This window comes from Notolabrus celidotus, chromosome 10 (assembly GCF_009762535.1).
Source record: "Notolabrus celidotus isolate fNotCel1 chromosome 10, fNotCel1.pri, whole genome shotgun sequence".
Taxonomy (NCBI): Eukaryota; Metazoa; Chordata; class Actinopteri; order Labriformes; family Labridae; genus Notolabrus; species Notolabrus celidotus.
The window spans coordinates 6,634,269-6,647,914 of record NC_048281.1 but is presented as its reverse complement, the minus strand read 5'-3'; the positions used below and the strand labels follow the sequence as shown (position 1 = coordinate 6,647,914).

Here is a 13,646-nt window from a genome sequence, read left to right as displayed (position 1 = left end):
GCAGTCTGCAGCTGCTATCAGATAATGGAATCCTTTGTAAAGCAGAAAATCGAGTTTTGCTGCAGTATGCTTCGAAGTCACAGTCCCTGTCAGCCATTCTATCTTGTCTTTTTTCCAGTTACCCATCCAAAACTGCAAAGACGTCTCCACCACTTCAGAAACCCTTGACCATGGCCTACGATGGGGACGTGGACATGTAACTCACATGCACCTCAAAAAGAACATGCTCAGCCACGGATCAACACCTGACTGCATTCAGTTAGCAAGTCCATCAGCTACCACTGATTTTTTGGCAAGTGTGAGCGGCAGGCCAATGTGGTAGGGTAAGAAAACAGTGGATGAATAGTGATTCTTGATTAGTGAGTTCACATTTTGCTGCTAAATGGCAATAAGCCCATGCTTGGCTGTGGCCAACTATTTTCCCTGGAGAAGAGGATTCAAAGCTGAACATAATAGATGGAATGAAGGTGTCTCGGCATGGACCTGTGATTTGTTTGGTAACAGTGTTTGCAACCCAAAAATCAAGAAAACTTTGGAGAAGGGAGAAAAAGGGATCTAAAGATGGATTTTTGATTGAGTGTGTGTGTGTGCGCGCGTGCGTGTGTGTGTGGGTGTGTCTGTTGATGTTTTAAGTATCAGAGGACACCACTGGTCATTTGTGTTACAGGAGCGACAGAACAACATGACTCAGCAGTCACTCATGACATTCAAAGACAAAACAACAGAACGTTTGACTCTGTTTCATCCGTGCTGAATCTTTGTAAAAGGAAATGTCACAAGCCTTTTGAGTAGACAACAGCGGTTTTTGAATTACTGAGATAAAACAAGATGCTATGCACTACATTAGTGCTATTCACTGTTGTCTTTTCTTTTCAAAATACTTTTTTATTGTTTAATTGTAATGCAAGTTGTTGCTGTCAGATTGTGTTGATGATACCATATGTTGTGTTATGTGGGAACAAAAAGCAGGCTTGCCTTGAACAATAAAATGATAACTCAAGACTCCCTGCCATAAGAACTCAACAACTGGAAAGTCCTTCAATTTATACAGAAACATGGTAGGCAAGGAATAATAGAAAATAATGCTTTTACATAAACAATGAAATCACCAGCATGACAGATGTCATACCCCATACACCTGTTCATAAAAGCCCCACCCACCCCCATAAAGAGTATTGATCAGTAAAACAATCAAGGGAAAATAATGCAGAATTATCCCCCTCTCTTTTTTCTGCAAATATAATGTTTACTCAACTTACAGTATTTAAAGACATGGCTCAAATAATGGGGCGCCATTTGTAAAGTTGTACTCGCTGAAAATAACAGCAACAATTCTCCACATTTAGCTCTTACATGTCTTAAAAATGTAGAGTGAATTTTTAAAAGTCACTTTTTTTTAGCACATTTAGAGCAATATTTGTGATATTTTTCACTTTTAATTTTCTTGTCACAAATGTATTTAAGTTAAAATCCCTGTTAAATCTGAATGCTAAATCTAAATGTTAAATATAAATATAAATGGTAAGTATAAATGTTAAATGTTGTTCTGCGATCCAAAATATTGAGCATATATGCAAATTCACACTGCAGCTTAGCAGAAATACCAAAATAAAAGCTTCACAAAGCAACACAGACTTAGCATTACCAACTTTGCTTGTCCGTACCACAGACTGGGTCAGTATTGTCTCTGATCGCTGTGAAATCTCTTAATGGCCTCCAAAACTGCCTTTCCAACATTTTCTGCTAAATCAGTGTACATTATGGACGGTGGGCAGTTGGGCTAGTTACCTGTAGGAGTCAGTGCTGACCATAGACTGTATAAATAATGGATGTAGTACCCGTGACATCACCCATCTGTTCCTGGACGCTGTTTTGAAGCCAATCATCGGCGGCAGCAATATTAGTAATGCTGAACTCAACCAGGCAGAGTGTGACGTAAAGAGGCAGGTTTGAGCCACCTCGCCAACAGCTATGTGTTCCCATCCGGGAGTCGTGTCAGTCATGTCCTTATTTGGGCAAAAACTTGTAATCTTAATATCTTCTGAACCGCTGGGTTAGAAAAAAATTCAACCCCCATACAGTGTGTGATGTATAGAGAAATTAGCTACATAGAGCCAAAATGTTTTTTGAACCAGGCTGTAAACATGTTTATTAATGCTGCTAAGATTGTCTTTTTTGAATTGGTGTCTATGTGGTTACTGGTGTTTCTGCAGCCAGCCTCAAGTAGATTCTCGATGAATTGCAGTTTATAATACTTCAGCATGGGCTTCATATTTTGAGACCAGAGGTTGCCGCTTAGTACTGACAGACTATAGTGGGATATCTGTATCGCTTTATGAAGCTCTTATTTTGGTATGTCCGCTGGGCGGCAGTCAGCATTTTCATATTAGCTAAATAATATGGATTGAAGAGCAACATTTATCATTTAGATTCACATTTAACATTTAAAATTTAGCAATCAACATTTAGATTAAACAATTAACATTAAAGATTTATATTTAATATTCAGTTTTATCAGTGATTTTAACTTAATTGTATTTGTCAAGACAAAAACTAAGTGAAAAAGATCACAAATGTTGCTCTACATGTGCTAAAAAAAGTAACTTAAAACTTCCCGCCATGTTTTTATGACATTTTGAAGCTAAATGTCGAGAAGTGTTGCTGTTATTTTCAGTGTGCACAGCTTTACCAACGGCTCCCAGAAAGCAAATACCACGTGAAAGCACATATTTATTCAGTGAGCTGTCCCTCATTTCTGTTGTATTTCTGTAAGAAAAATCTAATATTCTACTTTTAATCTCTTTATTTATTTCATTGATCCACATTTCACTTGCATTTCATGACATCTACCATTTATAGTGCAAAGGGTAATACCAAAGCATCTCAGTGAATGATAACTGCCCACACGTATTTTCCATTTAAAAATGTAATTCAAGCTTTTATTTTTCATGAGTTCTGTCTCACATAAGTTCTGCAATACATTGTGGTTGAACTCTGACCAGAGATTAAGGATGTAACTTGTGTTATCTGACCCTTCTGAATGTATTTTACTCCTAAATGTATATCTTAATGGTTGTGCAAATATGGTTGTTACTTGTTGTAACAATTGTATTTCAAGAGCTGATTGTATTTAGGCATGCTTAAACTATTTTGCAGGAAGTGCTTTTCGTGGCCTTTCAGAAATGATGTGTTAAAAGTTGACAAACAGATCAGAGTTGGTCTTTTTAAGACGATTTTCAAATATTCAGCCAATAAAGGGATATATGGTTAATGTTAAATCAATGTAAAATCCAATTGTGAAGTATGTTACTATTTCTAGATGGATGCTATCAACAGATTTCCAACTAACTGAGCATATTTCCAGAACCTAACAAAGACCGGTCCACTTCTGAAAATTAAAGGATGTTTAACCAATTTTACAGTACCATGCTATTTGTAATACCAGTGTGTGTAAATGGAGAGCAGGACAAAACTGTAAATAAATCGTGAAACTGTGTGAAAAAAGAACACTGCAGCCCCCACTCTTTATTCAAATAGGGTTTTTATTTTTTCACCAGAGAGAGGGGGAGACGTTCCACTCCTGCTGTGATTGTAATCAGCTCCTTGACTTTCAGATCATGATAAAATGTAATTACTGGTACCAGCTCCACAGCAGAGCCCAGAATATCAAAACAGCCAATAAGATTATGCCGCCCTCCAGCCAGATTTCAGGTCTGACAGTCCCAGGATGTTAACAGGTTGTGAGGGAAATTATGTTTAAATCTTTTGTCTCATCTAATTCAATTATTTAAGACTGTCACTTTTGTTTAAGAGAGAAATGAATTCAAATGTTTGTGTCATAGCCATCTGATCACTGGCGAAGGCATGGGCTGTGCTATCAAATCCAATTCATGTCATTTTATGTAGCTATAAGACACTGAAGGTTGCAACAAAGGTATGTGAACAATTTGATAATGAAAATGTCTAGTTTTAATGAGGACTCAATTATTGCTGGAAGCTGGTTCTTTGTCACGAATTACAGAATGCTATCTCTTGGCCGAGCAGAATGAAAGCTAGATAATAATTTTTCAGGAAAAATGCACAAAATTTAAAATGATGAATGTTTACCATTTAGAAATCCTTCATTATGTCAAATCAATAAGTCACCAGAGTAATATAATCCTCGTCTATACCACCATGCTGGTGATGTTTTGTCTTCCCAGAATGAATCTGTTTAATATATTTTCCAGAGAAAATATCTTAACACCATATTTTTGGGAATTTAGTCCTCATCAAACATAAATTGGATTTAAGGTCTGAAGATGAATGATGACAATTTGTAAAATACCAAAATGCGTGTTCTCAGTCAATCTTTATTTGTATAGCACCAAATCGCAACAAATGTTATCTCAAGACGCTTTTAAAAACAAAGCCGGTCTAGACCATACTCTATGTTAAATTATTAACAAAGACCCAACATCAAGACAGGATAAGATCCAGTCCCCTTTTACAGACAGGACTCAGTCAACTCTCATCTTGATCCACCATGAGCAGCCATCTGCCCCGACCACCAGATACAAGATACACGACAAATTGTATCTTAACAACAAGTTGATGGGTTGCTGTGAATATTTACTCAGGCATTCCGTGTTCCCACAGAATAAACCCAACATACATAGGTGGTTCATAGACGTTCTACTACTGTAAGGAGTTTTTAGCTAGATATGACAAAAACTGAAATTTACACTGATGTCTTTATCTGACCTACAAATGCATATGAAACTAGTGTAAAGATTGAATGTACAGTATGTAATTATTTCTAATGTCTGCTGTAGGGTAGGAGTAAGATGAGGGGATTCGCTTTACACCACTAAAACAGCCTTTAATGGAAGGATCTCTACTCAAACCCAAAGTTTCTCCCAGAAGCTTTAAATGTGAGGTTGATGAGGGTTTCCAGCCCTCCTCAGGATGTCTGTAATGACTAATCCCACAACCTTTCTGGTGCCACCCACAGGGCAAAACTTCAATTAACCATTAATTTGGTTTATGAACAAATACCAGCTAACGGGATGACATTTGCAGCATATCAAGTGAAAAAGGAAGTCCAAATTTATGAATATCAGCATGGCACCATTGTGATTACAAGAGTTTACCCATGTTTCACACTCTCAAGGAGCAGCCTGAAATGTCTGCCAAATTACTATATTTTCATTTCGGTATGCATTTGAACCAATTACAACTTTTAGATTGCTGGCATGAGCAGTGTCTCATGTCGTGAGTAAAAGTAAAAACCCAATCTGTTTCTTTCTGTTAAGAGACTCCCGTCACTTTAACACAACGCTTTTACTGTTCCGCCTGGGACAGTTATTTTGTGAATGAAGTCGCCTGCAAAGCTCTTTTTTCACCGTCTGCTAAACTTTCTTTAAAAAACAAAAACAAACACCATTTCCATAAATCATTTAAGCCATGACTAAGTTATGTTAATAATGAAAGGTTCTGGGAATATTTGTTTTGTGTGATCTCTCTCATGTACTCTGCCTCCCTCTCTGCATGCAGTTCTTTAGGGTCTGTGTGTAAATGAAGAACTTGTTCTTAATGGAAATAAGGTTGTTTTTGATAAACCATACCCAGGAAAACTGTATTACACCCGAAAGCATCCCTGAATATGTTTGAATCAAAAAGGATAGACATTGTAGTCATAAGGTGCATTTCAACCAAGAGTTCCTGGGTCTTTTAGCCCCCAGAACTACTTTCCCCAGAACTAAAAGGTTCCTGTGCCCCCATTGTTGTCTGCGTTTCGACCGCGGGCTGAAGTCCCTGGTAGATTGAGCAAATCAGGCCAGAAATGTATGAAGAAAAAAAAATATTTTAAATAATATTTTTAAATCTTAATAAAAAAAAAAAAAACTAGTATGCATTCTCAGGAACTCCCTCTGTGTTTCAACAACTGTGTTAACTCCACAAACACCATTACGTTACGCTCAACCGAAAGTCCCAGGACCTTTGAAAAGTACTAGCTCCCAAGCAGGGGCTTTTCAGGGGGGAGATTAACTACCCCTGAACTAAATTTAGACCCTGGTTCCTCCAGTCGAAATGCACGTAGTTCAGGAGTAAAGTCCCTCGTTCCGGGGTAAAATTCCTGCGGTGGAAAAATGCCTATAGATGAGGTGAGCTTTGAACACAGTGGGTCATGGGAAATATTTCTTTAAGTGTGGTCTTTCTTTATTTCCCTCTTTGTGTCCTCCTTTCTTTATTTCTCTCCGCACAGCCTGTTAAGTAAAAAGTGACTAATATATACATTTTATTTAAAGTATTAATTATAATTTACTGTTGAATACGCTCCTTCTAGATATTTGCTGTATAGAATCTATCCTCTGGAGCACTCTGGAGTGGACCAACTCCTCACGGTCTGGATTCTGGACTACCTCAGCATTCGTCCACAGTACGTGAGGGCCCAGAGGTGTCAGTCCAACACTATCGTCTGCAGCACGGGGCCCCCCAAGGGAACAGTTCTGGCTCCATTCCTGTTTACTCTCTACACTGCAGACTTCACCCACAACACAGCAAGCTGCTACCTGCAAAAGTTCTCTGAAGACTCAGCCATTGTTGTCTCATCACCCATGGGGACGACAGGGAGTACAGAGAGCTGACACAGGATTTTGCAGTCTTGTGCCAGAGAAACCACCTCCAGCTCAACGCAGGAAAGACCAAAGAGCTGGTGGTGGATTTCAGAAGACGTAAGCTCCTTCCTCCCACACCAGTGAACATCCAGGAAACGGACATTGAGATTGTGAAATCTTACAAGTACCTGGGTGTTCACCTGAACAACAAACTGGACTGGTCAGACAACTCAAATGCGCTGTACAAGAAAGGACAAAGCAGACTCTTTCTGCTCAGGAGACTCAGGTCTTTTGGTGTGGAGGGGGCTCTTCTGAAGTCCTTCTTTGACTCTGTGGTAGCATCAGCCATCTTCTTTGGAGTGGTCTGCTGGGGAAGCAGCATCTCTGCTGCTGACAGGAAGAAGCTGAACAGACTGGTGAAGAAGGCCAGCTCTGTCCTGGGCTGCCCACTGGACCCTGTGGAGGTGGTGGTTGACAGGAGCATGATAGCAAAGCTATCTTCTCTGATGGTCAACACGTCACACCCCCTCCAGGAGACCGTAACAACAGTGGGAAGCTTGTTCAGTGACAGATTTCTTCACCCACAGTGTCTCACGGAGAGACACCGCAGGTCTTTTCTCCCTGCCGTGGTCAGACTTTATAATCAATAACAATAACCTCACCAAAAGGAACTCAAGTGCAATATCTCCTCCCTGTCTATTTATTAACGTACAATAATTACATTACTTCTTACATGTGCAATACTTTTTTCTACCCATCTTCTCGGTTCTGTATGTTGTTTTTAACCTGTTACTAGTCTGTGCACATTTTTAACTGCATCACTGGTTTTGTAAATATTTGTAAATTTACTTATTTAGCTGTGTATATACATTCTTGAGATATGCTTATATTACTTCTTTAATTTTAATTGCTAATAACTTCTAATAACTGCTATTTTATAGGCCCGTGTTTACTTTATGCTGTTTTGCACTGTCTACTCTACTGCTGCAACACTTTAAATTTCCCCGTTGTGGGACGAATAAAGGATTATCTTATCTTATCTTGTGACATTTATACAGCAAAGACATATTAATGATAAATGGTTTAGGTGCTGTGTCCACTGCCACCATTGTTTAAGCTGGAAGTGCCTGTTTTCAATTCAAACTCAATGTGATTCAGCATTTTCAGCACTCAGCACCCTCAGTGCAAAAACGCCCTCAGCAGCAGCTGTTTTTTGTCACAGCGCTCTCAGTTGAAAACAGTTCAACTTTTGGAACACCACCCACTCATCAATGTCACTTCTTGATCTCTGACCAATCAGAATCAAAAAGGGGCGAGACTTCTGAAATTAACTTTGTGAAAAACACTGGCAGAGGTCTGTACGGAGGAGAAAAGTTATCACACTGGTTTTTCGAGGCACAATTTCCAGGTTTAGAGCTGCTGCTAATGCTCTAACACGATTTCTTTAGATAGTTTTTACAGTTTCTTGTTGAAATGACATTGAATAACAGCAAGCATTAAGCATACAGAGCATTTTAAAACAGACCCAACACACCCTTCTGAAGGAAGTGGAAGTGCTGTGGGACAACTTTCGTAACCCAGCAACATTAAACGCTGGTGAGAAGCGCCCTGAAATTGAGGTTGTGGGCATTCCCAGCGCTAAAAACAATGGCAGTTGCGATGCTGGTGGCCTAGTGGTCTAAGTGTCCAACATACAGAGGCTATAGTCCTCATAGCAGAGGTCGCTGGTTCAACTCCCTGCTGCGATTATTTGCTGCATGTCTTCCCTCGCTCTATGCTTCCCAGGTTTCCTGTCTCTCTCCAGCTGTCCTATCAATAAAGGCAAAAAAAGCCCCAAAATACAACAACAAAAAATGGCGGCAGTGGACGCAGCACCTAATGGACTTAATGTGGGCAGAGTTCCAAATCATGAAACTACTGTATTATAAGTTACCGGGGTTCTCAGCCCAGTCTGCAGGCAGTTTTGTCAGTAACTTGCCAAATAGAATTTTAAATTCTACATCACTTTGAAAAGTATGAAAAGCAGCAAATACAGTAAGGTGTCTGGACCACAGCCGCCGTTTTTTGCGTTGGGAACACCCACAACCTCAATTGAAACTGTAAAAACTATTGATATAAATTGTGTCAGATCATTAGCAGCAGCTCTAAACTTGGAAATTGTACCTCGAAAAAAAAAAGGGGGGGACCTCTGGACCTCCGCCATTGTTGTTGAAAAAGTTGATTTCAGAAGTCCCGCCCTTCTTTAGTTTGATTGGGATCAAGAAGTGACATGGATGAGCACTGCTGTGTTCCAAAAGTTGAATTGTTTTCAACTGAGAGCGCGATGACAAAAATCAGTCGACGCTGAGCACTGAATCACATCGAGTTAGAATAGAAAACAGGAGCTGCAAGCACAAAAAACAGAATACAAATAAATAATTAAGCTTGAAATTAATGCAAATGATGATGATAATTATACAGTATTTTAATGTTAAATTGTGATCCTTTTCTTTGGGGTGGCTGTGGCTCAGTGGGTAGAGTCGGTCATCTATCAATTGAAAGGTTGGCAGTTCGATCCCAGCTCCTGTTTTAACATGCTGAAATGTCCTTGAGCAAGGCACTGAACCCCAAATTGCTCCCGCCGTTGTTCAGCGGTGTGTGAATGTCCACCAATGACATTAGCTAATACTGATGGTCCTTACTATATAGCAGCCTCTTCAATCAGTGAGTGAATGGGTGAATGCGATGAGTAGTGTGTAAAAACGCTTTGAGTAGTCAAACAGACTAGAAAAGCGCTATATAAGTACAAGTCCATTTAGCAATATTTTGTCTTTCACCTACTACTTGATTAGAATCTGACAAGGCCACAGTCTTCTGCTTACTAAGAAAATTTGACAGTTCCGATCATGATCATTTATAAAGCTAGGTCATAGAACAAGACTCATACATCACATTAAATGCATTTGGTCCTTGGAAAATATTTACAAGGGCACGTGTCAAAAATGTGTACTATCACAGACTTTTATCTAAAGAAGTACACCGTGGGCTACTACACATAGAATCTGATTGAAATCTTCTCTCATGATTAACTTCCAGGATAAAAATCTTATCAGATGGTGCCTGTGGCCTAATTACAGCCCCAGAGTAAATTGTTTGTGGCCTTATTTGGGTTCTTGGCTTCCTGTCTGTTTTACATTCTTCCAGCTAAGAAATCTGGGCACCAAAGGCAAGCCAAGGCATATGGCATCACCTTAATCTCTTTCCTTGAAATTAAACAGTGTAGTCTTGTTTATATACTGGAGTAATTTGATGTTCAAATACATAAAAAAAATAAACTAGTCTTTTTCTTCTAGCTCTGCCTTTTTATTATCTTAATGGTTGAGTATTAGTATTCATGTTGTGTATGATACCTCTTAATATAACAATATTATAAAACTAATGTGTCCTAAATTGCTGTGTTTGATTTCTCCACTAACTATCTGCACCGAGTGAAATCTTTTAAAGCTCTGCAAGTCATTAATTTACCAGTGCTAATAAGCAACTGCAGAATAACACCTCTTCCTTACACACTATACAATAATAAACACTAGCAGATGGAGTGAAAGTAGTTCAACATACTGTGTATATGTGATTTAACGCTATTTCATAAAATGATTGATTTCTTTAGCAAAAACCATGTCAGACTTATTTTCTCTGGACCCCTTCGTACTCAGGCCAGTGAGTTGTTCAGCTGCATCTCATCACTTTCTAGACTCCAGCTGATACGGACATGCTGGACTCCAGCTGCAACAGCTACTGCTACTACTACTATCCACTCTCCCTTAATCTCCTCTATCCCTCTTTCCAACCCCAACTCGGTCAAGGCAGATGTGTGTCTAACATGAGTGTGGTTCTGCTTGAGGTTTCTGCCTGTTAAAGGAAGTTTTTCCTTGCCGCTGTAACTAACTAAATACTGTGAGGTGTAATGCTCATGGTGGATTAAGATGAGATAAGACTGAGTCCTGTCAGTAAGAGGGGACTGGATTTTATCCTGTCTTGAGGTTAGGTCTTTTTTAATTATTAAACATAGAGTATGATCTAGACCTGCTCTGTTTGTAAAAGTTTTGAGAAAACGATTGTTGTGATTTGGCGCTTTACAAATAAAGAATGATTGTTTTATTGAGTACAGGCAGAAGGGATCATGGAACAGATAATTAGAGTAATGGATGGATGAAAAAATTAATGGTTTCCTGTACAATAAATAAACCTAAATCAATACATTGTCATGCATGTGTAAACAAAGATAAATAAAGAGGACATAAATGAACTAACATTACTTATGCAGTCATTATGGCATTATATTTTAAACAAGTAATCTATAGGCTCCTTCATGATCAGCCTTACACTGTGTCATTACAGCATGCCAGCGTCAGATATTGAGTTGGAAAGCCCAGAGATAGAGGCTGCCATATTGATAATACTGAATCCAACTAAGTCAAGGTAGAGACCAGCCAAGAGGTGAAATTGAGGCCATAGCCTTGGCGCCTGGCTACAAAACGCCTGCCTTTCAGTTAAATCAGCCACATCCCTAAGTATGGAACAATGAAGCCAGCAGAGTGGAACAGCGCTGTGTGTGTGTTAACCCCTGTTTGTACACTTCAAGCCTCTCATGCTTGTAACCGAATGTAAATTCATGCAAGGGGATGCCAATATTGTGTTGATGCAAATTCATTGGAAAAAGAGCATCATTGTGGGGCTGTGGTGGACTTGTAATGTAAAAAAAGATCTATATCATTTTATATAGAAAAAAAACCTGTAGAAAAAAAAATCTGCACACCTGAATGTGTGGCAAGTGCAATGAAATATTTATTGAATTCTATCTTGGTCTAACAGACCTCATCGAACCCTCCTGAGAAAAATCAGATGCTGTCTTATTAAGAGTACATTTGCCTTCTGTAGTGGTACAGGACTGCTTTGCTGCAGCATATGTCATGTTGTTAGAAGCTGATTACCATATAGTACCACACTGAAATGATTAAAAAGGTGTGCACAACTGCACACCTTTTTATTCTGAAAACAATCAAATCACCCCTTTGCACAACAAGCCTAGTGTATATCAACTTGTGTATGTCAAAAAAATAATGAAGCAGATACAGTTGAGGCCAGCATAGGTTCTTGAGGGAGATATTGTGTTTCAACCCTGGCACAAAGCACCAAGCTCCTTGCAAAAAATCGCTGTGTGCTTTTAGACCCTGATTAAAGTTTGAATCACACATCAGTAATCTCAGTGAATTGTCCTGTTATCACATTACAATCAATGATGGAGTGCAACCAATTTACTCCGGGGTAGATTCTGAGAGACTTCAGCATGCTTTTATCACCAGCAGGCCTGATTAATGCAATAGTCTTCCTTCTAAGACAGCAATAAATAATTAACAGTTCAAAGAAGGTAAGAGAACAGGAGATAACACACACACACCCTGTCATATAATCTCTTCATTGGTTGCCTGTTAAATTTAAGATGTACTTTATAATCATTTATTGGTATTATAATTACTCAATGGGCTGACGAGTGGTTGAGAAACCTGCTTTAATGTACATTATTACTGTTTTGATCGCTCAGGTCTTATCGCACTGGACTTACAACTAGGGAGGCATCATTACCTGTATATGGTCCATATCCTATATTCCCTTATCTCACAAAATTTTATTTAATGACATACTGTGTTATGGCTTTGTGTGCTGACTGTTTAGCAGCAGACAGGAGAGCTCTCCAGAGAGTCGTAAAGAGCACAACATTAATTGGACGCCCCCCTGCCCTCACTGGAAGACATCTAATGATCACACTGCCTGTGCAGAGCCAGCAGCAGTTTGGAGAATGTAACTCACTCTTATCTTTATCTATTCTCTGGGCTGCCAGAAGGCACTTTATTGCCTCAAAGACCTTCCAGGCTAAAAAAAATTGCTGTCACCCCAGAGTCATCCAGGTCCACAGGTTTGTATTGGTGGACATGTGTTGGGTACTTGCAAATAATACAAAAAAGATTACCTACTTTTTGGTGAAACTTCTTGAGATAACTAATATGTTTTGGCACAGAAGACATAACCACCACTGAGTGAATTCCATTAAACTGTGTACTATCTAAATAAGGTGTTAGAACGTTAGACATGCAAAGGATCAACTTGGGCATAAATGCACACGCCTCTGAAGTGAAGTGTGTTATGGCCTGTGGGAAACGTTATTTTGGGACATGCACTGCAAAATTTGCTGAATAATGTTTATGTTTATGAATACAGTCCCTTAAGATTCTAGGATGGGGTGACATTTGTAAAGTTATGCACACTGAAAACAGCCATAATCCTCCAAATTTAGCTCCAAAGTGTCATGAAAACAACTTTTTAAGTTTATTTTTGTTGTGACACACATTTTTAAGTTAAAATCACTGTTAAATCTAAATTGTTATTAGCAATCTAAATGTTAAATGTGACATCTAAATTTAAAATGTTCAATGTTAAATCTAAATGTTTTGAGGGGAAGTACCAAAATAAAAGCTTCATAACGCGATACAGATATCCCAACTATAGTCTGTCAATACCATAGACTGTATAAATAATGGACCTAGTATCCGTGATGTCACCCGTCTATTTCTGAATGCTGTTTTGAAGCCAATCGTCAGTGGCAGCCATATTGGTAATGCGGAACTCAACCAGTCAAAGTGTGAGGCAAAGAGGCGGGGTTTGAGCCTCCTCGCCAACAGCTATGTGTTCCCCTCCAGGAGTCAAATCAGTCATGTCCTTATTTGGCCAAAAAATATCTTCTGAACCGTTGTGTTAGAAAAAAATTCAGCCCCCGTACAGTGTGTGCCAATAGAGAAATTAGCAACGTAGAGCCATGCCATTTTTTGAACCAGGCTGTAAACATGTTTCCGGTGTTTCTGCAGCCAGCCTCAAGAGGATTCTCGATGAATTGCAGTTTGTAACACTTCCACATGGGCTTCAGATTTTGAGACCGGAGGTTGCCGCTTGGTTAGTACTGACTCTTACGGGTTACCAGCCAGACTGCCCGCCATCCAGAATGTGCATTGATTT

At 39.2% G+C, this 13,646-nt stretch overlaps 1 protein-coding gene across 1 annotated transcript in view; it reads left to right on the top strand.

Moving 5' to 3' along the window:
* thsd7ba (thrombospondin, type I, domain containing 7Ba) overlaps positions 1–3,507 on the top strand; it is a 156,464-nt gene extending 152,957 nt beyond the window's left edge. The window contains exon 28 of the mRNA XM_034693559.1: positions 119–3,507. Within this exon, the coding sequence (XP_034549450.1) occupies positions 119–200 (82 nt within the window). The 3' untranslated portion in view covers positions 201–3,507. The remainder of the gene's footprint in view (positions 1–118) is intronic.
* The last annotated feature ends 10,139 nt before the right edge of the window (positions 3,508–13,646 follow it).